The 27,556-nt window shown below is 45.9% G+C and overlaps 6 protein-coding genes and 1 pseudogene across 6 annotated transcripts; 2 read left to right on the top strand and 5 right to left on the bottom strand.

The window, feature by feature from the left end:
- Positions 1 to 1,319: 1,319 nt before the first annotated feature.
- YALI1_C11382g (uncharacterized protein) lies at positions 1,320 to 3,221 on the bottom strand (the record flags this gene model as incomplete). The annotated part of the gene is made up of 1 exon (XM_501594.3): positions 1,320 to 3,221. The coding sequence occupies one exon, from the start codon at positions 3,219 to 3,221 to the stop codon at positions 1,320 to 1,322; it is 1,902 nt and encodes a 633-aa protein (XP_501594.3).
- A 151-nt stretch (positions 3,222 to 3,372) lies between these two features.
- Positions 3,373 to 4,980, bottom strand: YALI1_C11365g (uncharacterized protein; the record flags this gene model as incomplete). The annotated part of the gene is made up of 3 exons (XM_068282250.1): positions 3,373 to 3,540; positions 3,598 to 3,699; positions 4,978 to 4,980. The coding sequence occupies 3 exons, from the start codon at positions 4,978 to 4,980 to the stop codon at positions 3,373 to 3,375; spliced, it is 273 nt and encodes a 90-aa protein (XP_068138351.1).
- A 1,323-nt stretch (positions 4,981 to 6,303) lies between these two features.
- Positions 6,304 to 6,930, top strand: YALI1_C11352g (uncharacterized protein; the record flags this gene model as incomplete). The annotated part of the gene is made up of 1 exon (XM_068282249.1): positions 6,304 to 6,930. One exon carries the CDS (start codon positions 6,304 to 6,306, stop codon positions 6,928 to 6,930), a length of 627 nt encoding a protein of 208 aa, XP_068138350.1.
- Positions 6,931 to 13,350: 6,420 nt separating this feature from the next.
- YALI1_C11271g (uncharacterized protein) lies at positions 13,351 to 14,343 on the bottom strand (the record flags this gene model as incomplete). Its single annotated transcript, XM_501593.1, has 1 exon — positions 13,351 to 14,343. One exon carries the CDS (start codon positions 14,341 to 14,343, stop codon positions 13,351 to 13,353), a length of 993 nt encoding a protein of 330 aa, XP_501593.1.
- Positions 14,344 to 17,145: 2,802 nt separating this feature from the next.
- Positions 17,146 to 17,386, bottom strand: YALI1_C11241g (Misc non-coding; annotated as a pseudogene).
- Positions 17,387 to 18,092: 706 nt separating this feature from the next.
- Positions 18,093 to 19,217, top strand: YALI1_C11234g (uncharacterized protein; the record flags this gene model as incomplete). Its single annotated transcript, XM_501592.3, has 1 exon — positions 18,093 to 19,217. One exon carries the CDS (start codon positions 18,093 to 18,095, stop codon positions 19,215 to 19,217), a length of 1,125 nt encoding a protein of 374 aa, XP_501592.1.
- A 404-nt stretch (positions 19,218 to 19,621) lies between these two features.
- On the bottom strand, positions 19,622 to 21,190 carry YALI1_C11203g (uncharacterized protein; the record flags this gene model as incomplete). Its single annotated transcript, XM_068282248.1, has 1 exon — positions 19,622 to 21,190. One exon carries the CDS (start codon positions 21,188 to 21,190, stop codon positions 19,622 to 19,624), a length of 1,569 nt encoding a protein of 522 aa, XP_068138349.1.
- Between the last annotated feature and the right edge of the window lie 6,366 nt (positions 21,191 to 27,556).

Genomic DNA, 27,556 nt, shown 5'->3' with positions numbered 1-27,556 from the left:
AATTCGTTCGAAAATGACCCTTACAGCTTTGTCGCCATAGATGGAGCATAGAGGGCCACACGTGTAACTATTCGTCCTTCTAATGTCGGGGGTGGGATCTCGTAGACTCCTATTCAGGCAATAAACGTATGTTGAGAAGATTGGACTCTTGTAGTGGTAGCAATACTAGACCATATTGGAATTAATGACTGATTAATGACACTGAATTTCGATTATATACATTCTGGCCACTTTACAGACAGGGTCGGCCATATACACTTATAAAAGAGAGATGAGACAATCATTCATTGCTCAGAAGATCAATTGTCAGGTAGGGAAAACAGATCTGTTGCAACCAACGTTTTTGCCACCACCGGCTCCTTCGTCACTCGATTGATTTCACCTATCGCTTAGAACAGTCTCAATACTGGTTCAGAACGTCCTGATATTTTTTGAAAATGAGGTGCACGCACAATTTGAAGATGAAGAGGGAGAGCAGCAAACAGTTCGACAACGGTATTCAAACTCACATGAACATACACACATACACACCCTCTCTCTCTGGTCACCTGCCACGATGAGGCCGTCTCATTTTGACATCAATGAGGAGGTGGCCTTTCTCTTCTCGGATGTTCGCCTTTTCAAATACACAACTGGTGGATATTCGATATATATTCCTGTGATAATGGAACAACAAAATGAATACAGTCACTGGATACACACGGACTATTTTATCACACTTTCCCCACTTATCTTTCTGCACGCTGGCGAAGACATGATCAGTCAACATGGTATTACTTGGACACACATTATCCATGCAAGATTAGGTAAACTTCCGAACACGAGCTGCGCTAAGAAAAAATTTATCAAGAATGAATACAAACACGCCAGTTGGTATTTCCAAACATTTCCAAACATGTGACTTATTTACCTCTATTGCTGCGTTCGACGTCGGTATCATTCTTCTGAGGTTTCGTACGAACAACCACATTTTCTGATCTCAACTAACGCTGTTCAAAATCCTCTCGGAACTCATTAGAAATCTGTTCCATGTCACCTATGGACCAAGTTTGCCTATTTAACAACCTAACTAGTCTCCTTAAATACTGTAGCCTCTGTTGTTCAACTCCTACAAAACTACAAGCAGGTCACATTCAGACAGCAATCATGCCAGTTGTTGGCCATGTGCTGGGAATCAATCGACTACCTCAGAGAATAGGACTACAAGTACATCGCGAAATACTTACGAGAAATCGCCCCTACATACACACCATGCCACAAATAAACAATCACTTTTTATATAACAGAATCAAGGATTCTTATCATTCCAACAAAATAAATCACATGAAGCCCTTATCCAACGCCTGAATCGCCCTAGTGTCCTCTCCCCACTGAACCTTCTCGTAGGGAATGTCGTGAGCTTTTAATAGGGACGCCACAGACGGCAATTCCAGCTTGACTTCTTTGGCGGAGGGAGGCAGGGCAGGCGAACCTGACCGTTTAAGTGACGACCGAGGCACTTGGCTCAGATGGGGAGACACCTTGGTCATGTGAGGCGAGTGAGTAATAGGGCTCGTGTAGCCAGACCCATTAGATGAGGTTCTCATATGGCCAGACCCGTTGGAAGCAGCTCTCGTGTGAGCTGGTTTGCGCACGTGTCCAGAGCTGGTAGAGTTCTTTCTCACACGATCAGTCACGTGAGGAGGACTGAGCGCAGGACTGTGCTGCTCTCTCTTGGGCGAAACACGCGACATCTTCGGGGTTGCACTCAACTGAGGCGTGGTCACGGGACTGGGGTTGTGGCTCACGTGTGCAGACACAACTCGGGGCGAGGAAATCGCATGCTCCTGTTTGATGGTCACGTGAGACGAGGGCGGGGTAGGGTGACCGGGGGTCACGTGGCTAGGATGGGGAGACCTGGCCTGTTTCATATGGTCGTTCACATGGCCGTTTACGTGACCATTAACGTGTCCGTGTCCACTAATTCGAGGAGAATGGGACACATGCGGTTGCTGAGGTGGCTGCACGTGAGGAGGGTGTTGCTGCATGTGAGGAGGCACGTGACTAGGCTGCTGGGGCATATGACCACCTGGTGCATACCCGTTTGGATCTGGGCTGGGATAGTACCCAGGAGGAGCCATAGAATTAGGGTGGTAGTAGTGCACGCCGGGATGGGGCTGCCCATGGTGAGCTCCAGGATGTGGGCCAGGGTGGGGACCAGGGTGAGGGCCAGGCGAAGGGTAGTAATGGGGCTGAACCAAGTGACCCTGGTGCTGCTGGTACTGCTGGGGCTGGGGCTGGTGCTGGGGCGGTCCATACACGTGGGGATTGTTATGGACACCGTGGGGATGGGAGGGGTGAACAGGGTTAGCATGGTTTACCTGAACGGGATGTCCAGAATTGGGACCATGGCCGGGGTGCGAGTGACCGTGACCATTACCAGGATGTGGCTGACCAGGATGAGGTTGACCAGGATGAGGCTGGCCAGGATGGGGCTGAGGATGACCCAAAGCAGGGTTAGGACCACCCTGAATAGGATGTCCAGTGTTGGGATTACCAGGAGATGGACCGGTCACGTGATTTCCGGCCACGCTTCCAGCCATACCCATTCCCACACCCTTCCCTTTCGGGTTGTTGTAGAGGTCAATCAAGGCACTTGCATCGGGATACAAGCCAGGGGGAATCTTGATCTTCTTCAGTTTCTCATCCTCACAAGGCTGCAATAAACCGTCTTCTGTAGCTGACCGGTTGAAGTATGAAATGAGATGCAGACGAAGGTCTGTAGAAGTGGTGATACTGAAGGACTGTTTCATAAGTCCATCTGGCTTGTATCTGTATCCTTCTGGCGTGGTGATGAGCTGGATCGAGTCAGGTGACGGGTCACGAGATGAGGGTGAATTAGCTGAGTCGCCAGTCGATTCAACAGAACCGGAGTTGGCATTCTCAACTGGACCTGCACTCACGTGATACACCTCTCCTCCTTCTCGTCTTCCCTCCATCTCTCTGTAGGTCAGAAACGAGCCAGAGACGCGTGAGGCGCTCCAGCTCTTTCCGTCTGTCCATCGGCGCATTCCGGCCTCCCGTTCGTCCCATACAAACACAGATCCAGAACGAATTGAGAGACGTTCTTTCTCTGTGAGACGTCGTTGCACTCTGGGAAGCGTTCCGAGCCGACAGGCTTCGAACAGGATGATGGCGTCCATGGCGGACTTGACATGGCCGTGGTATGTTTCCATAGACATGACGAGCTTGATTTGTGTCTTGGGAACTAATGAATCACTTCCTTTAGAATACGAAAATGAAAATTGGTTGCTAGACGAAAGAAAAGCGGTTGAAAATAGAAATACCGATATGACACGTGAAGGAGCACTCGGGCGAGTTGGCAACACGTGACTAAACTGATTTTTTGAGGGTTTGGATAAATCCCTTACGAGAATCGAACTGACGATGTGTTAGATCGAGGCGCAAGATTAGAACCGAATGTAACACAGAAGAGCGTGGACACTGGGGCGTTGTGTCACTGATGAAATGAGGCACCAAAGTGTGACACTGGAACGTGCTCTAAAGTGTTGTGTGTAATCAGACAGGCAGTTAAAAGTATTTGCTGATCGGGTTGACAGTCAGTTGAAATGCTCTTGGGTAAGTTGGCAAATGCAACTGGTCAGAAGGCAAGAGTAATGTCGTTTTAAGGGGTTGACAGACAGTTACTCTCGAGATCCGCTCACGTGATAGTTACTTAAAAAAAACTCTCACGTGACTAGCGGTTGTTGTAATGATTAGCCAAATCTAGCACGGGCCGATTTGACGAAAAATTTGTTGACAGACTCCACCGGGGTTTAGCGATTAAATCACTGAAAGATTGTAGGGCACGTGACTGCAGGGGGGCCACGTGAGCGTTGCTTGAAGAAAAAGCGTAGTTGTAGTGTTGGGTGAGAGAGTGGGATTTGGGCGGGAGGTGCCAGAGTATAAATATCGGCCAATGTCTTGATGCAGACAATTTAAACTAGCATTCCCAATATGAGTATAATCTTAAATTGTCTTTGTTTTTAACAGAGTTCCATTTAGTGTTTAGGTTAAGTTTGCGGAATATTCACAGTGTATGCAATGCGGTGGTTAGGGTAACTGTAGATGATGAATCAAAAAATAAACCATGTGGATGTGGACATGAACTTGTGGATCTTGTGGGTCTTGATGATAGTCAGGTTATGACAAGGAGAGGACTGACAATATGTCCGGAGAGAGGACTGACAATTTTCCCGCTGTGGATCAGACTGCTGTACTTGCGTGAACTTGCACTGCGGTGTTGCATTGTTTATCTATCTATCTGTGAACTGGGAGGGGAGTCTGGGGAGAGGGATGGTCTGGGGAATTCTACATGTCTTACAATATTGTTAGGTCCGGAAAATGCCCCTTTTTATTTCAAATTGCACACTCCGTCCACATTTTGTCTATTTTATTTTTGGTTCATTTCTCCTTCTTTTCGTCTCATGGTTAACGTACAGTTAGAGTTCAACCATGATTGTTGGGGTCAAACTGTAAAGCAAGTGTAAAAAAAATGTAAAAAAAGGGGACAAAAAGGCCAAATGAGAGATGGGACACATCAGGCGAGATAAAAGATATCTGAGAGATGGGACCTCTAGGGGTTGGCGTCCAAGCGGGTGGGTTCGGGTTTCGCATGCGGCGGAAAAATGAGCATTTGCAGAGAAGCGGACCCCAAAGCCAACCTCGCTTGGACCACAAAGCTCACCGTCGCTGCTGCACCTGCATCATGTAATGGAAATCTCGTGGGGGCAAGGTGGGCATATTTTTACGGGCGGTTGTACCGAGAGTGAGGGAGAGAGAGAGCGATGTGATGTCATGGGACAGAAAAAAAGAAACGACAGGATCGTACATGATGGACCGGGTAGGTCGCAGCGGTGCCAAGAGCAGATGGAAGGTGGAGGTCCAGCCGGAAACGTGGACTGGACATAGATCGGATTTATGACATGTAGCCAAGACCATGTATTGATCTCTGGATATCACGGACAAGTGCTTGACGGCTGTTGAAGGGGGAGACACGGAGGGAGGCAAAGGACGTTGTGTGGTCTGTTGTCAAGTTAGTTGGCGAATGAGTGACTAGAAGAGTCATGTTTTCAGCTTGTATCATCGCAGTGGCTGGATGAGATGACTACTTGACACAAAACTTCGACGACTTGAGATGACCTTCTGATTGATCAGAGACTTGTCTGAGGCTTCGCCTGTGCGGATTCAGCAGTGATGAAGATGAAGACTTGATACTTCTCACGCTGCTGTCTGACCCTAGAAAGGCTCAATAACGTACTATCCATGTTTCTTATCGCAACCGATCCAACTTGTTTCAATCCTCTCCACTTTCATTCCAACATACCACCCTCTTCAATTGTCTCCATTTCTTCTCCTCGAGGGTTTAGATCCATCTCCATTCATCGCCTTTTAAATGTGTTTTGTTTTGGTTTTGGTTTTTTTTTTTTTTTTTTTTTTTTTTTTTTTTTAGCTTTTCATCTCCATCTTCTTAATATATCACCATCTCAGTCTTAAACTGCAACTCCTGTACATACCTTTCGACAATGTTCCACCATGTACCATAATACCGTACTCTCCATGAGGCCATCCGACCCGATTGACCAAAAAAAACGATTCTCGACCTCCCACTAACATGCCCTGACCAGATTGACCATCTGGAACCTCCACGATCGTTCCGTTCATACCTACTCTTCCTGTCACCCTCGTCCTTCCTATCGTTCTCACTCTTCCTGTCGTCAACACCTCTAAATTCCGTCATGTAATTCCCCCACTAACAAACTGATACCACTAAGTAACACCATCATCACTCCTGATATCACCACGTTGTCCTATCACCCACTGACACCACTCTTGGTACAGCCCGTGAGTAAGAGTAGCGAGCTACAGCCTCAACTTCCTGCCACGACGCAGTATGATACTAAAACAGAGCCACAGAAACGATACCTTCCAGCCCACAAACCCACCTTGTCAAATCTCTTCCGTCACCTATCTGTATTCACCCCTGAAGACTACCGAGTTCACCCCAGCAACCACCACAAAGATCGTGTTCTAGATCGAGCAACTCGTCCTGACCTTCGAGAGCAGCCAGCATATTGTCATATTTACCGTCAGCAACCTCAGTGTTCTCAAAAACCTATTCGCACAAATGTCTTCAGAACACTGTGATCTCAGTCGTTACACTTCGATTGCCAGTCACTGCACTTTGACTTCCAACCACCATTGAAAACCCCATTCTTAGCACAGCGGCTCTGTTGTCGACAGGGCCTATCGCACTGATGACTTATGGTTATGGTCCCCGCACCTTCACCTCCTCGGTTATATACCACCACCTGTCAAATATGTGCCACGCCAAACTGCGATAATGCACGCCACACGTCAAATCGACCTAAGCCCGCTCCTCTGTCCAAAGTCGGCATTTCCGCTAGTCTCATTAAGTCACTCTCTTGTCAGCCTCAAGTCACTCACCCATTACATCACCACTGTCACCACCTTCATTATGCATGTCCCCCACGGCACAATCAGAGTTTCAATCACGTGAGACAAGACTTATTTCCGACGCTGCAGCGTCTGCTGCAGAAGACTGCAGCTGCAACCGTTCTTTTGCAGCTGATGGCAGCCCTTCTTTTATTTTGCTGCGGTGCGGAACGGGGAGGTCGAGAGCCGAGCCGGCCGACACGACGCCGGCCGGCTGGAGCAGGCCTATGGCGTACACAGCACACGATCGGTCATCGCAAATCCAGCTGCCCATTTTATTTGGTTGAGGGGACTGTGGTTAGTGCGCCGGGCGATTTTGCCACCTCCTGTGGGCCACCAACGTCACTTTACGTCACAACAAGCTACTGCAACGTGTCTTTGTCAAGTGTTTGGGTGAGTGCTTATTTAGAGTTTGCTCAACAGAGAGCACGCTAAATGAGCACCTGGACCTAACAGCTGTCAGACAACGCATCTGGTGCCAGGGTAAGGGCTCGTATGGTGGGCGGAGCATTGAGGGGGGCATGCACCTTTGCAGTTGAACTGTCAACAAGGTTACTTAAACTCGGCAGTTTATCTCGACCCAAAATAGAAGCACAAAAAGGAGGCATCGACAGAAACGCACGAGCAATTACGGCCCGGAGACAATGATTGAGGGAGTGGTGGGATGAGTGATGGGAGGAGTGATGGGATGAGGGAGATAAAGGAAGTGGCTTCAGCTTGCGGCATTTCAGCTGGCGACGTCAGAGACTGAAACTTCAGGTTGCTCAGACTTTGGGATGGTTTGTCTAATCCGCTGGTGCCGTGTTCGGCCATGCCCATAATGTTCCCTTTCCAGACCAGACCAACATCATTAATTGTGGATTGCTTCCATAAATGCACTTCCACTTTTTCTCCTTATTTTTCATGTCTCCCTGGAAACACACTTTTTTATGGTTCGTTACTGTAACTTACATCAAGCGGCTTACATTAAACTCTCAGGATGATGCAACCCAAACCTCAAAGTTCCAGTGGGTAAGAATATGTCAGGTTTTGTAACACTCCCAGACATGAAAAAAGTCTAACGGAAAACGTTACAACACTGCTTGGAGGATCATCCCCTGGCAGCGGAAAGCCAACCGTAGGGCTGAGAAAAAGGGTCTGGGATTTGGAGCTCTTTGTCCTGCAAAGACCCGGGTCTCCTGGACTCGGTTTGGTGCCATTCAAAAACCCGAGATATCGCGACCTCCAAACTCTCGGGCTCGGACTCCGTCAACCTATGCATGCGTTTTAGGTGTAACTAATTGGTTGGCATGCCAAGTACATGGACATGAAACAGATGTTGGTGGGAGATTGGCAAACGAGTTGGCGAACAGTGACCAACACGATATCGGCATCGCAGCACTTCATTCGTACAATCACGTGACCCTCCTGTGACTGACCAGTACGTGCTCTCAGAAGACACGGGCCGTTCTTTTCCGACAACACAAGCCCGACTACTGGCATCCCCCCATGTCCTAATCGAACTTCCACACCATGGGCTGATTCTTTCTGTCAGAGTCACGTGACGCGTGCGAATAGTGTCCGGGACGACGCCGGTTGTGGACATTTTGCCGGGCTAGACGATTAGCAAGCATTTCTAACGCGCTGTCATCTCGTAAGGGCCATAAATGTGCGTTATACGAGGACAGAGAGGTGGGGGAGGGATATTTGGTGGATGATTCCATTGTTCGACACAGGCCATTATGGTGTCATTTTAATCGGCGTGACGAGACGACTTCTCCTGTTGTAAATCTGTCACAATTCATTCTCAGCTTCCCCAGTTATGTCTGTTCTTATGGTTCGGTGTGGGGGTATCTTGTTTCATACATATAGAAACATTTTATACCTTCTGAAACCAGTAATTCCTCTTCTGGCCCGCCTTTCCAACTCCCGTGCAGCTCTCCAATGCAGGTCACAGTTTCTGGCAAAAATGAACGACCATTTATACATGTTATACATCATCAGTGAACATGAGTAATAGTGTTGTTTCGGGCTTGTGGTGAATTAAACCAATTTACATATACACAAACTACGATAACAGACATGCGCCAGTCTAACGCATCTAATTACAGGAGGAGTCCTATGCTATTCGCATCAGTTGGATTCTTTTCAGCTACTCGTTTTTTCAGCTTCTCGTTTTTTCAGCTTCTCGTTTTTTCAGCTACTCGTTTTTTCAACCACTCGTCAGATATCTGGGTTACTACGACAATTGCACAAACTGGACTTGTCCGTCACCTCCCCCCAAATGTCGCCCGTTAACCGCCCAGAGGGTTTCAGACTCACTAGCCGCCTCCGGGTGTTCGATATCCAGGTCCAAACCCACGCCGTCTCCTCAACTGTAACCTTGAACAAGTCTAATTAAGAAACCCCAACAAATGGAGCTAATTTTTGCGTTTATGTGGGCCTGGAATACCGGCTATAGAACGCGCTACGGAAACGGAATCTGAAATCCGAATAGTGCATTCGTCTCGAAATGGCCTAGTTTATCAACAATATGTTTTCATCTAGCTCGTAGAGTTTCTCCGCGTGCTGCAATAAACCCCTCCATCAAGGCGCCATTCGAGACATGTCTCGCAAACAACTCTTATCGAGAAGATTCGCAAAAATCGACTAAATCATTTGACAGTAACGTCATCTGACACTGGGGAGAGCAGACGAGTCGCTCTGGATCTGTTTCTCGCACCGCAACGGCGACAGATGCACGGAACATACTTTTTCGTGATACAATCGCCCTCCTGAGACGCCGACGACTCGAATGATGCCACTTTTGCCCCCCGCTGGCCCCTTCCGCACATTGCAACGTATTCTAAGGCTTGTCCACTTATTGACACCGACATGAGGTCAGGACGGACACGATGCCAGTGGGCCATCATGGGCAGTGTCGGAGCTTGTAAAGTCCAACCAACTTTGTCGCTTAGTTGAATTGTACTTGTCCCAAAAGTGCAATGTATGGCGGCTTTCTCAAGGTCCAAAATGGGCGTATAATATATCATTTAGGTCGCATAGTGCTCCTAAACACATTCCCGTAATATATTTTGCCCCATCTTGTCTCAGTCCAGTCTGACCCGGTTTCAGTCGAAAAACAGCCTGTCATGTTTCCAGTCAAATGTACATTCTTTTCTGACAGACTTTCATGATGCCCAATGGTCATGTTCGTGTGTAAATGTTCTGAAGAGGGACTTTGCCGCCGGCAAAAACGCACACAACTCGCGCATATCGCACGATACGAGAATTCGGATAAGCCCAGCACACTCCTTGAGTCCAGGAGCACCGTATGCTGAGGTCAAAATGCTAAAAACGACCGTGCCTCCTCAAATCACAGGGTTTCATCGTTTATGAACGGCATCAAATAACGTTTCCATTTTATGTTCGAAAAAATAAACTCGGGCCTCCAAGGTGTCACGTGGAACAGGAAAACGACGTACACTCAGTGTCCACGTAAGAGCGTTGGCGGTGGAACGGCTCATCATGTGACCGAGCAAGTATCCTACTGGGAACCTTTTTTTTATCTTTTCTTTTTTTTTTTTGCAAAGCGTATTTATTCATATATATCCTTTTTTTATTAATCCTCTGTCTGTGGTGCGCTCAATTGAAAAAGCATTTTATCAAACTCTATTTATTCTCAAATAAGGTTTGTCCCCACATTATGCGTGCGTCTAAAAGAGGCATTTCCATTTTCAGCAGGCCCTCCATGTTGCTGTTCCGAAATCTTGGCAGAGAAACAAAGCACCAAAAAAATTAGACTTTTAAGCGAAAAAAAAGCGCTGCATAAGGAAAGTTTAATTTCTCAGGAATAATAAAGAGGAGGCATTAGTGAAGTTAGTTGAGATTAATTAATACTAGTTGAGGAGGGTGAGTAATTTGTGGAAGAAGTGGTCAGTGTTCTTGAAATCTGATTTTGTGTTACAAATACTGGACGTGGAGAGAAGACATTCCGTGTGGTGAGTCATGTGAGGTAGGGGAAGAGAACGGATACATTATAGGTCCCATTCGATTTCTATTGATTAAGTTGAAGGTTCCCTTTCTACTGGTTGTAAGTACGAGTACGAGAACGAGCACGAGTACAGTCTGTACCATGAACTTCACGTCATAGTACAGGTAAAAATACAATAATGTACGAAATCCTCGAGATACATAAACCTATCTCATCATTTTTTCTCATTCCGTCCATCCCTGCTGTGTTCTTGCTTCTCTATTTTTCTGGGCTAAAAATAATCGATTTCTCCACTCTGCCGTATTGTCGACATGTGCCAAGGGACGCTAATCAGTTGCTATGGGGAGCCTGAAAATGAAGTCAGATGTCACCAAAAACTCCTCGAACTGAGGGGAAGAGGGTTTGAAAGTCTATCAGGGCGTATTTCCGTTTGTCCCCAGCCTATTCCCTTGCTCACCTTCTTCTTCTCCGCAAATACCCCTCTATTAGCGCCTCCCCTGTCCACCATCTACAAGTAGCAATGTCAGAATTTTCTCAAAACATACAACTGCAACCCAGAATCTTTTTAGTCCAAGTTTAACCTAGCCTGATGTTTATAGAGACAGTTTAAATCCGCTTTTTAGCTGCCGTTTAGCTCATAAGCCAATGGCCGGCTTTTGTTCAACTTGAGAGAGCTATAGAGTGTTCAGTAATGAAGATATGAGGTTGTATTTTCGACTCCCGTTTCATCACAGTGGTATCTTCGTATTGTCAAGAAAAATTTAGTCGATATCCCCAATACTCCACCTCTTAGCTCAGTTTCAAATTCCCATAAAACCCTCACCCATAGCCCTAGTAAAACCGCTAAAAGACACTAAATTAGAGGGTCCGGAAACGATGTAACCGTCGGATGCGATGCCACGGAAAGGATATGCGATGGAATGACAGCAGACCGCATTTGTCACGTGAGGAAGGAGCCCTGTCAGAAGAGATTCAGAGCAAGTCAGTAAGAAACTAGAGGGAGAGTGGTGGTAGCGGTCAGTGAATGTCGCTTGGAGGGATTGAACTTCATGTGACCCGAACCTGAGTAGGGTCAGTTCCAGTGTGATCCAGAGCTAGAGCTGTGGAAGGGTTCCTCATTTTGGAGTGTTCCTACTTGTAGAGGGGTGGAGACTAGTTTCTATGAGACAAATTTCTCTTTGAAGCTTTGGTTATTGTTTCAGGTTGAGATCTTCCAGGTGATTTATACAGAGACATTTGATTTTTGGACCCATTATATTCGGCTCGATAAATTATGATGTGATTCTGGCTCATATTCATCGAGTTGGTTTTGTGCGGATTATTGCGAGTTATTCGAGTCATGAGATAATGAATACATAAGACCAATTTTTATTGCTCAAACCAGACCCATATTTGACGAATTGAGTGATTCTCCGATCGGAGTCTTTTTTTCTTTTTTTTTTTTGTTCTATTTTTTTTCTTTTTTGTTCTATTTTTTTTCAATACATTCGATTAAAATACATCGTTATCATCATTTAAGCGAGGAAAGAAACTGGTGGTCCAAACATCGTACATCTCGGTCTGATGTGACCAGAATTTGGACCTCGAAGGACGGGAAAGACGAGGACGCTCATTGAACACCCGGACCAGACAGGACCTTCCACTGCGCCAATCACGGTAGGCCCTGTACGCACGTTGTCGTTCAGTTTTAACAAAGTCTAAGTAATTTTACACATTTCAGAATGAAAAACGAAAAAGAAAAAAACCTCAGAGTAAGTTCCAGTAAATCGACATTGACATTGAAAAATTATCATGTCATGATGGGAATTATGGAGAATATGTTTCGATTCGTAAATTTCTCTTCGCCCGTCTCTGACTTCCCATTATCTCCTGCCCTGCTCTCCCGGAAACTTTTCTTCAAGTAATCTTCAAGTAATTTTGATCCAACTGAGTATATCAATCTAACTCACGTACTGAAGCAGTTGTAGGCACAAATATAGAACCAGCCTGGTGCCTACATTATATTTATTATAAATTTAGCGTCCATGAGATGACTGGCCGTCCCAATTCACCGCTACAAACATACTTGTTTCAATCCAGACCTCCGCTGGCTTGTGTGCTTGTGTGTGTGGCCTTATGAAGACCTTAGTCCTCGCAAGTGCAACCTGATTAATGGCGTGATTGTTGATTTGCTGCGTTCAGTGACTTCTTCCCGGCGCTTTTTCGATGGCTCTGATTCCTGTTGGTGGTCTTGTTATCCAGGCATACATGTGCAGTTTAGGCGACACAATATGACTGAGTCTGGAGCTCTCGATCTCCAGGAGTGGCCGGTGAGATTCTCGATACGCTTATATACACAGATGTGTCCCCACAGAGTAAGGAACCAGAGAATGGAGCGTGAACCGACGATGAAAACCCTGGTTGGATCCTTCTATGAGGACAGAACCACGTCCGACAAGTGGAGATCTCCTCCCCAGAAGGTTGCAGACACTGGATCCTTACACATGCGGTCCCGTATCCATTACAACAACGGTTGCTTCAACAGACTGTCACAGACTACACCATGGAGTCGTGTCACAGATCCCGCCCATCATCAATGTGTTCGGAATCGGTCTCAAGGGACGAACAGTTGCAATTGACTCACAATACTCCCCCAATTGAATCTATCCAACATCTATTTCCAACAACCGCAATCAGACCCAAACACTCCCCCCCCTCTCCCTAATACTTCTATACATACATTCCTTACATAACCTTTGCTCCAGCTGTTGAGACTGACCAGTCACGGCTTCGTGTTCCATACAGTTCCTGGAAGACAGTCATCGAGTTAACAACAACTGGTGGGACCCACTGCGACAAACAGTCGATCAACAGTAAACCTGCATTCTTCAGATTCAATCTCCCGTTCGTCGGCTGTTGGTCGTCTAGAAATCGCCAAACAACTTTCCATACGGGTCCGGACATACAATTCCATAGTCCAGCTCCTCCTCCGGGTAACTGTCAAACAACGACGTGTCGCCCACTCCACTCTGAATGGGAGGCTCATACGGAGTCTCGATATCCTTGGACAACAACTTCTCCCAAATGACCTCGGAGAACCACGGGTGGTTCTTCACGTCCTGTGGGCCGCCCTGCAGGTTACCATATCGTCGGGTGAGGTCCTTGGTGATGAGTTTGGTCAGCAAATCAGTCACATCCGGATGCAGGTACGAAGGGTACCGCACATGACCCATGAGAATGTTCTCATACGTCTTCATGGGCGTGTGGTCGTAGAAGGGCGTGTAGCCGGTGAGCATTTCATAAATGAGGATTCCGAGCGACCACCAGTCCACAGACTTGTTGTACGCCTTTGTGGTGACCACCTCGGGCGCAATGTAATCTGGCGTGCCACACAGCGTCCAGGTCACGTCGCGGACCTCTTTGGCGAACCCAAAGTCCGTGATTTTGATGTGACCGTTCTTGTCTAGCAAAATGTTTTCGGGCTTGAGGTCTCGGTAGATGATGTTGTGGGAGTGCAGGTACTCGAGGGCGAGGGTGACTTCTGCCGCATAAAACTTGGCCACGGGGTTGGGGAACCGCTGGCTCTTTCGCAGCAGCGAGAACAGCTCGCCTCCCTCCACGTAGTCCATCACCATGAACAGGTTTTTGGAGTCCTGGAACGTCCCCCACATTCTGATCAGAAATGGGTGCTCCACCAGCTTGAGCATCCGCCGCTCGTCGTTGGTGTGCTCCACCTGCTTCATCTTCACAATCTGCGCCTTTTTCAGCACCTTGATGGCGTAGTACCGGTTGTTGTGCACCGACCGAACCAGATGCACCCGGCCGAACGAACCCGTTCCAAGCGTTCGCTGGATGGAGAAGTCCGTCAACGAGTACTTGCCCTTGGAAACCGTGCTTCTGTTAGGTAGAGATGCCATAGGTGGTGTGTAGAAAAGTCCTTTGTGTAAACTGTCGCGTATCGTCCAAGAGGCGGTGTCACGTTCGTCTCTCAAATTCAAATGTCAAAAAAATCGGTCTGTAGCTGTTGCAATGCCCGTCACTAAAACAATATCGTCACCGTGCTAACGTATCGTGCGCTGGCGTGTCCCACTGCTGCAGAGGTTAATTCCAAGGGTTAGGGTATTTTGAGGGGGAACAGGCCAGCAAGACCCAGCCGCCGCTGGAGATCGACACATGCCAGAAATCAACCCGGACTTGGCCGGCTTACATACCAAACAGTCACGTGACGACATCCGAGCGCTGCCCCTGTCTCTCTGTCTCTTGTGAGGCTCGCTGCAGCGGCGCTAATGAGGCATTACCCTCCATCTCACAGCCGAAACCTTAATATATGTCGATGCTTATGTAAGCGGAATCAAGAAAGAAAAAACATAATGATGGCTGATGACTAATGGACGGGAGCGTATTTGGTATCATAGAGTTGATGGCGATCGGGTGGTCTCAATAATGGGTTTGAAATTTCGGTGGCTTCAGTATTTGTCGAGTTAGGGTATCTTTTTGTATTTTAATCGACATTTGTTGGTGCAATTGATTTACAAGTTGCGGCATGGTTTTTTTGGAGTAGTTAGGAGTTTGGAAGTACGTTTTTCTCTCCAATTATGTCTGAATTGCGCTCTCCAACCGCTGTCGTTATCTCGCATGAATGAGATTATGAGAAACATTAAACTTCCGCTTATCTAAGCGACATGCAGCCAGGAGGGGAATAGACGGTCCAAAACGGGGTTTGGAGCTGCCAGTTCAAGGCAAGGGGTATGCAGGGTTGATTTGGTTGGCTCATTATAATGGCGGGACTCGGCTGGTATGACGAACCTGACTTTTGAGTCCAAGAAAATCGAGAAATTTGCGGAAACTGAGTAATTTGGATGAGGAAAGAGATTGTAGTTACACGAAAGATATAGAAATGGACTCTCTGAGGTGTGGGAATTGTTCTTGAAAAAAACAGTCTTCGATTTGGCCTATAATTGACCAAGCTAGTCGAAAGCGGAGACAACGCACTACCCCTGTAGCCACTGGTAGTTGTCTCGGGGGTTTGAGAGGGGGCTAGAGATGAAAAAGGAAGTTGACGGGAGTCTTAGACCAGGTCAAGAGAGTACTGGCACCACTCACGACGCTCTAGTTAGTCTGGGAGGGTGGTTAAGTACGTCTTTAGTGGGACTCTTAGAATGAACATAGAATGGTGCGATCAAGACCTACAAAGACAAGGGCATAATAAGAAGAAAGAGATTGATTCGGGGAAACAATTTAATACCATCATATGATGTTCACTGTCTTTGTAGCCAACGTAGCATCTTAGCATCTCGTTTAGGGAATCTGCCCACCATGTAACTTCACCAAATGGAGCAGACGCGAATCTAGGAACATGAGAACCATGTGAGACGCGCTAGTTCTAGGTCTAATTGCTGCCTATTCCGGTTACCGTCGCATTGTTCACAGCTTCTCATGTTTCCACCCTCGGTTGTTAGTGCAACTTTAGCTGAGGTAGGGTAAGTTTATTGGATGCAAGATAGATGTGAGCTGTGTAGTTCCCTCTGGTTCCACGTTCATAAAAGTAGGTCATGTATGGTACCAAAAGGATCAGCAGAGTCTCAGGAGTCCAACGGTACATGTTACTAAGAGTTTGGTGTCATGTACATAGCTCTACGGCTACCGAAGGTGCATATGAGAGATATTTAAACTGGACAAATCTCTCTTCTGGGTATTGTACTTGTACTGCTAACTGCATTTAATCCGCTTCATGCAAATATGAAAACTTTTCTTCCATTATGTGTCGTATTTCTACAAGTGCATCTGATTAGAGTTGATGCAATGATTATCAATTTGATCGCCGAACTTTCTTCGGAAGGCAGAGGGGATCTTCCGAGACGAAATGGTTCGTGTATGGTATAAAAACAGAGAGAAAGAAGAGGAGGATCAGGCTATTAGTTAGTTTTTTTTTTTCTTTCTTCACTTTCGTCGAAATTCTCTAGATTTTGAAGCTTTCATTCGGGTGCCAAGTTTTCACTTTTGTTTTTGCAGTTTTCACCGGAAGAGCTGGGAGAGTGCAGATCTTTCTGACAAAAATCGGTCACGTGAGCTGTGCCGTTCGTGTGTCGACAATCGAATTGCTTCCAGCGGTGTTCTTGGTATTTATATATTGATCGACATGTCTCTCTGTGGCTTTTTAGTGGTCGAATAAGCGTAGAACGGGCAGAAAATGGCCAATGTTTATGTAAGATGATTTGGCGGATATTAGATAAGATCTTTCATCCCTCTTCTCGACAGTTTCCAGTAACAAAGCGCGGTTAACATACATGAGAAAAATGGAAAAAGTTGAGATGAATGTACTTTTTCAAAGATAAAAGCTCGCTCCTGCAAGGGAGATCGCAAAATTGTTCTTTCCAGGAGCTTTGTTTGTTTTTACATACGCACAACGAGTTCAGCACGGCGATCTTGGAATACCGTATACAGAAGTAAGATTTGATTTTTCAAAAAAAAAATAAAAAAGAAAAAGAAAAGGAAAAAAAGTATTGAAAAAAAAATAAAAAAATAAAAAATAAAAAAATAAAAGAAAGCTCGGTTGATCACCCACCCTCAGCAATTATAAAAGATACGAAGCATCTAAGCAATCTAGTACAAAGTGATTTGTGCTCCGTTAAACATTTTTCTCATACATTCGAAGAACTATTACTTCATTTACGAGAACAATCTTTGTATCGAATGCAAGCTCAGCAGCATACTGTTCTTATTGAAGATCATAAGTATTATTGATTAGATATAGTTAATGTAACAACTTACAACCCACTTCTAGGGACACCACGTTCCGATAGTAGCACAGTGCTCATTCACCAGAGGAGAGAATCTAGATCAGTGGATAAAACTATCTATAGGATCGACATCTCGTCTACGACCAAGCAGGTTCCTCTAATCACTATGTAATGACTTATCATTATGTGAGGAATCAGCCAGGTACTACGCAAACGGGTACAGCTGGACTTCTTTGGGGGTTGAACGGATGTGAACAAGAGTAACCAATCAGAAACATCTTTGTAGAAGAGTAACCAGTCAGGAGAAACTGTTGTACAAATAATATACCTGTAGCCTTGCTCGACTCATCTGTGCACGACTGTCACGGTAGTCGTTCTGTATCACACTGTAAGGAGAAAGAGTGTAGAGAGTTGGACGATAATAACGGCGTATACTGTAGATATAAGTAGCCCATGATTCTGTGGGAGATTGTGAGAAGAATTGGTTGCAATGAACAATGTAATTTACATCTTGCATTCCTTAGAACGTGTTGACATGTCTTGTCAAATACAGTAGTACATTCGATACTGAAGGTCTTAACTGTAGTCAGCTCATTTTGACTATTTTAGATAAGAATCAGATATATGTCTAAGTAATAGTCCGTCAATCTGTAACCAAGTTTGTTAAGTCTTAGCCAAACTACTCAAAAAATCGGTGGGGTATCTACCAGGTGATAAAAATCAACCGCGGCACCGGAAACGTCCAGCTATCTCGCACTCAACTCACACTGTTATCGCACTACTCTGAGTGCTACGCTGAAAGTTCACGATATGGGTGGATACAGTTCGACCATAGCTTCACCATCGTGGATAGAGTTGATGCCGTTCGCTTCAGCGTTATAAATAATGCTCCATTCGCGCAAAAATGGAGAAGTTTCCAATCAACGATGTTGACCTATTCCCTTCTTTTGCTGTCTGCTCTAGCAGTAGCTGCTCCAACTTCCCCCAAGGTTGTGTCTTACTCACTGGCCTCGAAGTACGAAACCATCAGGGCTGCTGATGGAAAGACCGATCGGTACTTGTACACCAACATCACTCTGGGGACCCCCCCACAGAAGTTTGAAGTCACCTTCGACACTGGATCAGCGGATCTGTGGGTCCCAACTGCCCCAGACCAACAGTGCAGTGGCCAATGTCCAGCTACTGCGGGAGCTTTCGACGCCGACGCCTCTTCCACCTACAGCTTGCTAAACAACAACTTTGATGTTGGTTACATTGGTGATCCCAACAATAGAGGAAACTGGGTCTCTGATACCCTCACTGTGGGGTCTGTTACCCTGCCCCAGTTTTCATTTGGAACCGTGCAAACCGAAGATGGAGGCATCTTTGGAGTCTCCTTCGAAGAGCAGGAAAGCTCCGCCGACGATGGAGAGACCTATCCCAACTTTGTGTTCGCTTCTAAGCAGCAGGGATACATTGACAGAGCAGTTTTCTCAATCTTCTCCCCTTCTGCAAGCTCGAGTGAAGTCACCTTTCTGCTAGGAGGAATCGACCACGCCAAGTTCTCCGGAGACCTCGCATGGAACAAAGTTCCTGACCCCTCTAGAGGGGCCTCCATTCTTGTCGACGACTTTTCTGTTAATGGCGTCAACTTTTCTCTCTACAGCTCATTTGCCGTAGACACTGGGTCGGTAGCTACCCTGATCCCCGACGACGTGTTCCAGCATCTTACTCGCACGGTCCAGGTGGGCTCCTGGATACCTGATCTGGGGGTGTACACCATCGATTGCAACGCCGAGCCGTCCATCAGTTTCAACCTGCCCAACGGAACTATCCATGCACACCCAGAGACCATGGTGGTTCCCATTTCGCGCCTGTCAGGCAACCAAAGTGATACCGGCTGCTACTTTGGTTTGGTTTCCAGCGAAACCTATGACGGCATCAGTATTCTGGGCGACTCGTTTCTCCGAAACGCATACGCAGTGTTCGACTTGGAGGACTACAAGCTAGGCTTTGCTCAGGCTCTCTATACTGATAAGAGTGATATTCAACCTGTTCAGGGTCCTCTGTAACAGGTTTGGAGTGCGGAACAGGGGCCACACTGTTCTTATCAACATCACAAGGTTAGAAGAATCCAGAAGCCCGAGAGAAGATGAGGGCAGTTCAACAGATTCTTGATAGGTATAGATCAGACACCCCCCCAGTAGCAGTATTGTCTGACGATAGTATGTACTGTACTGAGCTTTCCATCAAGAGATCAAGGTCCTTGTAAATACATGTTTGGTTGCCAAAGAGTTACTAGATGTCTGATCGGCTTAACCAGTACATTCTACACCTCCCCCTCTATATTGTCCTCTCTTTCTGAATTTGTTAATAAGAAGGAAACAATCAGAAGCAAAGAAATGACAAAAATACACCCCGCTCTCAAGCTCAGTACAGTAATATATGTACTTGCTCAACAGCCAAATGTAGTCTCTCACTGACAACCCCATTCCTCCAACCACGAAAGACCAATAGGATCCTCCAAACGTTCGCTGGTCAGGCTCTGGTCGCTCACAAAATGCCTCCGTTTATCCCCAAACTGCGTGAAGGCCAAAAAGGGATTCTTGTCGTACTCTTGGATGACCTTCTTCCAAAACTTGGAGGGATCTGTTTTAACAGATCCACCCGGAAAGCCGTTTTGGTTGAACCTCTTTCCGTACAAGAACGAGTCGAGAGTCTCCAGCAGTGGCTTTGTGACCGTGTAAAAGATTGGTTGGTTGGCAGCGCTTCGTCCCACGAAAATGGTGGAGGCCAAGGGGTGGAAATGTGGACAGGGAGCACAAGTGTGCAAGCCCGGGTCACCAACACTGTAAGTTTTGAACGTCCAAAGGTCGCCAACTTGTCTGCCGAACCAGCTGCTCACCCATCTTTCGTCACTCGACCTAACCATGTCGTACCATTTGTCCATGCATGAGTAGTGAATGTGAGACCCGGTTCTCATCAAAACAGTTCTCCAACAGTATTTGTTTCCGAGAAACGCGTGACTTGTATCCTGGAACCGCTCTAGGTCTATCCATAACGGAACCATAGCAGAAATATTGACATTCAGAAACATCATTCCTGCATAGAAGATAACTGTGGAAATATTCTCGTTGTTAGGTCTCGGAAACTTACAGAGAAGAATCCTGTCAGAGTCTTTGTCAGCCAAATCACAATAGTACAACTTGACTTGAGCTCCAGGCCCTCTCTCAAAAAAAAAATCTTCTATACAGATGACTCCTCTCCAGCCTGGGGTCATTGCAAGGTCGTAGGTAGGTTGATACTGAGGGAAATGAACACATTTGGCGCTTTCAGGATCAAACACGAAATTGGAACTCTCCAGAAACGCATCTTTAACAATGTACGTCTTTCCACTCTCAGTATCGGAGATCACCAACATGTCATCCTTCTGTTGTCTGACTTTGAAAGGGACCTTGCTCTCCACAGTGACACCCGAACGGGGACACTTGGTCCGCCAAAGCCCGTCTGTTTTAGCAGCGTCCATTGCAAAAAGAGAACTGTAGACAGTGGCTCTTTTTCTCTCAATAGGCTCACCAACAAGTTTTATCGTTGTCATATCCAGCACTTTACCCCTGGGACTCAGAAAGTACTTGCCCTGGACATGGGCCATCTCAGACTCAAATAGAGGCTCAAAAGTGTCAGGTAGTGTACCTCCATCAATGTTTTCCGCTGGCAAATAACCAATATCTGTGTTCCTCATCAGCTCATGAAGACAGTAGTTTTCAGTTGCTTGCCTTTCATTGAATCTCCACCATTTGTCAGGTTCTTCGGTTAGAGATCGCCTTCTAGCCACTATCAAACGTGCACAGTCCATCCAAGAGCCCATACCCACTTCAGGCACGAGCTCCATCCAGGGAACACGTTGAAGGACTTTTGGACGCACCAGAGACTCGTCATGGGCCAACATGAACGACCGCCAGCTACGACAAGTCTCATTCAATGCAACAAGGGTATCAAGAGGCTCTTCCTGCAGTATCAGCAGTCGTATTTCGGTTGCTTCCATGATTGTCACCGGCACAAAGCACGCACCGAACGTACAGTATCTTCGAAACGCGTGTGGTAGTGATCACAAGTATAATAATTCGTGCATTACGCCGCATGGAGAAAGGGTTTTTTGTATGTCCTTGTTTCAGGAATAACTACTGAATGAGAGCTGGAAGTAGGGAGCAATGTCTGTTTACACCAACAATGGCTACAATTATAGATTTGGTTGTTGTTTTTTTATTTATTTTTATTTTTATTTATTTTATTTTTTATTTTATTTATTTATTTTAATTATTTTAAATTTATTTTTAAGTTTAAAATATTTTTCTTTTACTTTTTACCTTAATTAAGCTGAAATTTCATTCTTAAATTTCGTAATCAGAAAAGAGACCGTGGTGGGATGGGTGAAGGTGCAATTGGGATACGAATAGTCGGGTTGGAATTATCGAAAAGTTGCTGCTATTAGGTACAACTATGAGTACCATCAAGTCCCAGTTTGGACTGATTTGAGAGTCTAGTAGAGCCTGGAAACTAATTAGTATTACCAGATCATATCCTCAGACATATCCGCACAACACTTCCTCTTCCAACACTGACACGAACACTATGGTGTTGGAAAATACGATACAGGGCTTGTGATGGAATAAAACCCGATGGGTGTATCACCATGACCCTCAATGTTCAAACATAACACGCTGTGGCTTGAGATCAAGTTTCTTCAGCCTCCGAAATCTACGCGACTGGCACTTGACAACAAAATGATTTCTCAGAGCACGGCATTCCTGAAGCCAGAATCGGCGCAATCCGCCTCGAACCAGACAAGAGAATCGGGTGCTGTCACATTCAACCACGACTTCTCCACCACGTTAAACAGAGAAGGGTTAGTTCACAGCTTTTAACCTGTTATCTACCCGTCATCTACCCGGCATCTACCCGTCATCTACCCGGCATCTACCTTCCCTATGGCAATTGTTATACCAACACTGTTACTGGTCACCTGTGAAATCTCTGACATTTATTGACTACATGTCAATCACGAGCCTTACGGTAGTTTGTTCGACAGCACAACATGCCCAGACCGCTGAAAAATGAGATGTACTAACGCTGTACAGAGAAGGAAGACGGGGTTCGTGAAGGAGTTGTTACCTACATGTCATATCCACGCCGTGTTGTGGTCTGATCATGACTAATGAGACGATTCGCTCCACACAGGGGTTAGCATGTGTTCATTATGTGATTAAATAAAGAAGTCTTACATCTGCTTCCAGCTAGAAGTAGATGTAGAACCAAAGTCTGGGTGTTTGACTGCTGCTTCTTCAGTTCGGAAGCTTGGAACGGTTTTCAGCCCATTTCTTCTGGTACCGTTCGAGAGTGACCATGCCATAGACCACCAGAGCCACTAGGCCCAGGAAGATGAGTATTCCGCCTGCAAGCTCCAGCAGCGAGTGCTCCTTGGGGTGCTGTGACTTCTCCAGAATCTGGACAATGGTGTCCAGACGAGTTTCAATGGCTGCTAATCGGGCGTCAAAGTCGGTTTTGTCCATGTCGGAAGATGGCAGAGGTGCAGAACTGAGTGGGAGTGAGTTGGAGGAGTGGAAAGAAGGAAGACAAGTTCAGTTGTCGCGTGTGGGTTGCTCGTTGACAGACACACACCTCCCAATTAATAGCCGAGATGTCTCAGACACTGTCGACTATGAAGCAGGGCACGGCACGACCGAACTTACTCCAACCGAGAAAAGAAGGGGGCAGGAAAGATGCTGAATGGGTGGAGGGGTGGAAAACACTCTGCAGTTATTTCTCGCTCATTCCGACTCCTTAATCTATCCACTTACTTCAATAAAGGGCCCTCAAACAACCACGAGTGCCACATGTCTCTCCACTCCTAAGCTCTCAGTACACAGCCCAGCTCGTATGTTAACTTAAAGGCGGCACTAGACAGAGCATAGATAAGACCCGTAGAGACAGTCATCACGAGGTCACCTGCCCTACCCATGTCTGCTGTCGATGCTGATTGATGCTGCTATCGCGTCATGTGACCGATTTCGTCAGCTCAGGTTTCTGTATTGCACTCTCCCTGCGGATTTGACCATCCGTTGGTGTCTCAGTCAGTGTACAGCCCCCCAACTTTGATGATAGTAAAAGAATCAAAATTAAAAAGTTCTCTAGGAACAAAAAAAAAAAAACAACAAAAAAAAGGGTACCAAGAGAACTGTACTTCCTTCGGATCGAAGAAAGAACATATCACGACTGGCCGATAATTCTCCACGTGTTAACTGCGACTTCAAACGGTCATTAATCCGTTATATTTACTTTCTGACATTTTTTGCACATTTTTTTTATCCACCTAATCAATGCATCACACCCCAGAAACAGTGTTCGGTGCATCTACTGCTTTTCTTTCTGAAGGGATTGTGCTGCGACGTCATTACCAGCAGCGAGGGCGTTGTTGGTACCAGTATTACGATCAAAAAAGCGGGAAAACAATACCCCAGTCACGTGTCCAGTCACGTGTCCAGTCACGTATCCATTCACGTGCCCAGTCGTGATATCTAGGCATGGCTTCAATTTCAGAGATAATTGATTAGTTAAAGACGAGCGAATGGTTCTGATTTTAATTTTAATTTTGTTTTTATAACACACCAAACTCTGTAGCGAATATTTACTATTTATATAACCAAGATAGACAGCAACTAGAAGGAGTCCACGAAAGCGATGGACATGGATGAAAAAATGTCTCAAAGGTCGAACTACAATCAGTATCAAGTTGGCGTCTGGACATTGTCTTATGGTCGGGGTCCAAATACGATAATGCCGCGGAAAGGAGCCAGGTTGAAGCTAACTATTATTCTGCATATACATGCTAACTATTTCTTAAACTATTGTTTTCACTAATTAGACAATACGGCACAAAGTTTGTTGATACTGGTTAAATTAGTTATGAAGTTTGGTTGAGAGTGAAATTGAGAAGCGAGAGGACCTACGACGAGTTAAATCACCAGCATTTGGTAAAAACATACAAGTCCCTCAAGGTCTACCCAAATGGCATCCCTCAGCACTGCCTTCAATCTTGGCATTCTCCTTCTTTCTGTGGAGCAAGGCCACTTAGATCCAGTACAAGAAGATGATACCGGAAAGTGGTGTTGCCAAGGATGAATAGGACGAATCCCGCTACTCCTATGTAAGTGAGAAAGGAACAGTAATGCACGCAATTCCAGCAGTAAACTAAGCGGTCAACCGTAGTGCGACAGTCTGGACTCTGTCAAACTTGCAGAGCCAGTAGTAGAGTGACTTGAGGAGGGGCCATGGCTCGCTCTGGTTGATGATGGTGTTGAGGCAAGACTCGATGGACTCAAGCCGTTCGTCCAATGCTTTCATTCGAGTCTCAACAGCCTCTTCCTGCTTCCCGGGCGTTACTGCAGGCTTGGCTTCACATTCCTATAGTCTGGACAAGCATATCCATCTTGCGTGTACCTGCCCGGTGATGTTGTGTCCACGGTGGTTGACATGACCAAGAAATTGGAAGAGCTGACGATCCGCAGAAACACAGAGGAATAATATTATCGTTTGAGCTTGGATATAAATACATCGAGTTGACGTTCAATGTAGTGACGAGGACGACAGGAAACCGTCTACGTACAGTTTAGGCGCGATTAGATCGAGAATTGAACTCCAATTTTGAGCCCAAAAGAGTGCTGAAGAGTGTTAAAGGGTGCTGAAAAGTGCTGGAGAGTGCTTGGGATGGTTAGTATTGTTTCCTGGGCTTGTTGATTGCACCTGATGAATGTACATAATTGGTATATAAGGCGTACTGGAACGAGGAGAATGAAAGAAACTGGCCAGGGCTTTACGGGAAAGCGCACTGTGCTTAGCCAATTACTATTAGACTCTGGATAGAGCAAGACCTTTTCGTCGTCAGGACTCTGACTGGAAGTTTTCAAGCATCTCGCCACGTCTACTTCAGCACATGGTGATGTAAACACGGATGATGTAAACGCGGATGATGTGAATACGGATGATGTACAAGAGGCCACTAATACACAAACAAGAGCAACCAAATCATTCTCGGTGTCTTGACCGTGCTCGTGGTGATATGAAGTAGGATATATTGCTGACTAACTGCAATGTTGGAAGGTGAAATAGGGGTCAAATGCCCCGCCAAAGTCGCCAAACCTGGGAATACCAGGGAAATAATGTCCATAATACTGTACGTGTTCTTTCCATGTTACCCGTAATGCTTTTATCGCCTCTGTTCAGTTCCAGCAGTCGTGTTATTGGTTAGGGAGCAGTGGGAAGGGACCTGAGATATACATAGTGGGCGAATAAAAGCTGAGACAGTTGACCTCATAAAAGCTGACTCAGTCGAATTCGTGAGTATTGATCAAGTAACAATCGACTTGATAAAAGCTGATTCCAACGACTTGATAAACGCCGTCAAGTATTCCAAACGAAACATCAAGTAGTTTCAAGCGAAACTAGTTGAATCTCTAAACAACTATTCCCTTGTCTCACAATTCATGTCAAAGGGGCTCAATTTAGTCAAGTATCGTGCTGAGACATTACCAATGAACTCCAGTCGCTCATCGAATACCCTGAAACGTGTCTCGAATGGGTCATCCTTCTAGTCCTGAGGCAATAATGCCTGGAACTCCTTATCTGTTGACCGAGATTAGGATGAGGAGGGCAGAGGAAGAATTTACTTGGATTATAAAAAATTGTACCGGGACTGTATTGACACGAAGCAACCTGTCTCCTTGAGGTGTATTTATCTTTGGCGTTGCTGTTTCTACCATCACTGCGAACAGAGACAGTTGAATAGAATGGGTCTTGCAAGGGACTTCATTCTGCTACAAGCACACTGCCGGAAAGCTCGAGGGTCAAGAGCTGGGCCTCAAGACCCCCATCTTGGTTAAAAAAACGACCATGGAAATAATAGACCAAAAGACAGCGCAACTGTCGCTATCAAATCCATTAAACGGGAATATACCATGGCAATGTCCCCAATTGAGAACGGAATGTTTCCGAGTGTGGTCTTCCTTATATTTCCATCCTGTAACTTGGTTTTTTTGTGTGGCTCTGAGAGAGTCTACTGAGGCTTACTGTAGAGCTCTTCAGATCGTTTTACCGTATCCCGAAACCCATCTCAGCAGACTGAACCCTCCCCCGAATCCTGTCATGGGACCACTGGATATGGGAGTTTCTGTCTCAGCGAAGAAGGAGAACTGGAAGGTCTCTACATACTTCGAAAACACGATATAAAAGTTTGCTACTTTCCAGTGCAACATCCAGAAGTACCGTGAATGGAAAAGCGATTGCCACGCATTTGAGATAGCTCTTGACGCTGCGGCATCACCAACATCTCACAACACTGCGTTTCCCAGAGGATACAGCTGCTGTTTTGGACCATGTGACATAGCAGTGTTGAAGAACAGTATGGAGATTTCGAACCACTTTTACGGCTGAGTCTTAATGAGTTTGTAGGATTCTACCGTACTGTACATACTGTACTACAGTAGGGGACCCTAAGTGAAGTTCTAGAAGGTGCGGACATGGAGGGGTTTCTGTACTGTAAGATGTAGAGTAGAGCTTAGTAGGACATTTAATAGACATTTCAGAGTGCCAATGTAGTCACAGCGCGGTCACAAACCGATATGTGCGCAGATAACGGTTCATTGAGGGGGTTCATTAGAGAGGAATTTGTCGGCCTGAAGGTGGGATGTAGTATTCACGCTTCAAACAAATAGGAAAAGTGCGTGGGTGGGAAGGGAGTGATTCGACGGCACCAAAGGCTTGGTTGTAGAACTACTTGTTATCGTAGAAACTTGTTCTCGTAGAATATCGCTACATTAGTTTCAGGCACTCAACTGGGTCTCATGTCCTTGTGAACAGCAGTCGACGGAAAGACCACCCTGGGAGGGTTTAGAAAGCACTTTCCAGTACTATTGATTCCAGCTTTCCACACGATCAGTCGGTAATGTCCACGAGGACCGTGTATACTTCGCCTAACACTTCTAAGTTTCGATAATGCAGCCCCGTGCCTTATCTGAACCTTGTCTGTGGGCATAGTGAATTGCGATGTTGTAAGCAATGATACTTGAGTTATCTACTTCAAAGAGGTTCCAGAATGCTGTTATTTGATTGCGGTTTGGACTACGTGAATGTGTCCTTTGTCGAGTGTGTAAATTGTAACGATCTACCATGAAGTACATACCATGTAGCACTTCCTTCGCAGTCACCATAACTAGTGGATTGACTAGAATAACTGCCAGAAACGATGTCAGCTCACTGAATCTCCATTAATTTCAACACACACACACACATACACAATGTGTGACTCTTCCAGTGAATGGAAACCTTTGGAACTACTACGAACGCTCGTAGCGTTGTT

The sequence above is a fragment of the Yarrowia lipolytica genome, chromosome 1C, assembly GCF_001761485.1.
Source record: "Yarrowia lipolytica chromosome 1C, complete sequence".
NCBI lineage: Eukaryota > Fungi > Ascomycota > Dipodascomycetes > Dipodascales > Yarrowia > Yarrowia lipolytica.
Note: the sequence above shows the minus strand (reverse complement) of the source record. Positions and strands in the feature narration are given on the sequence as shown.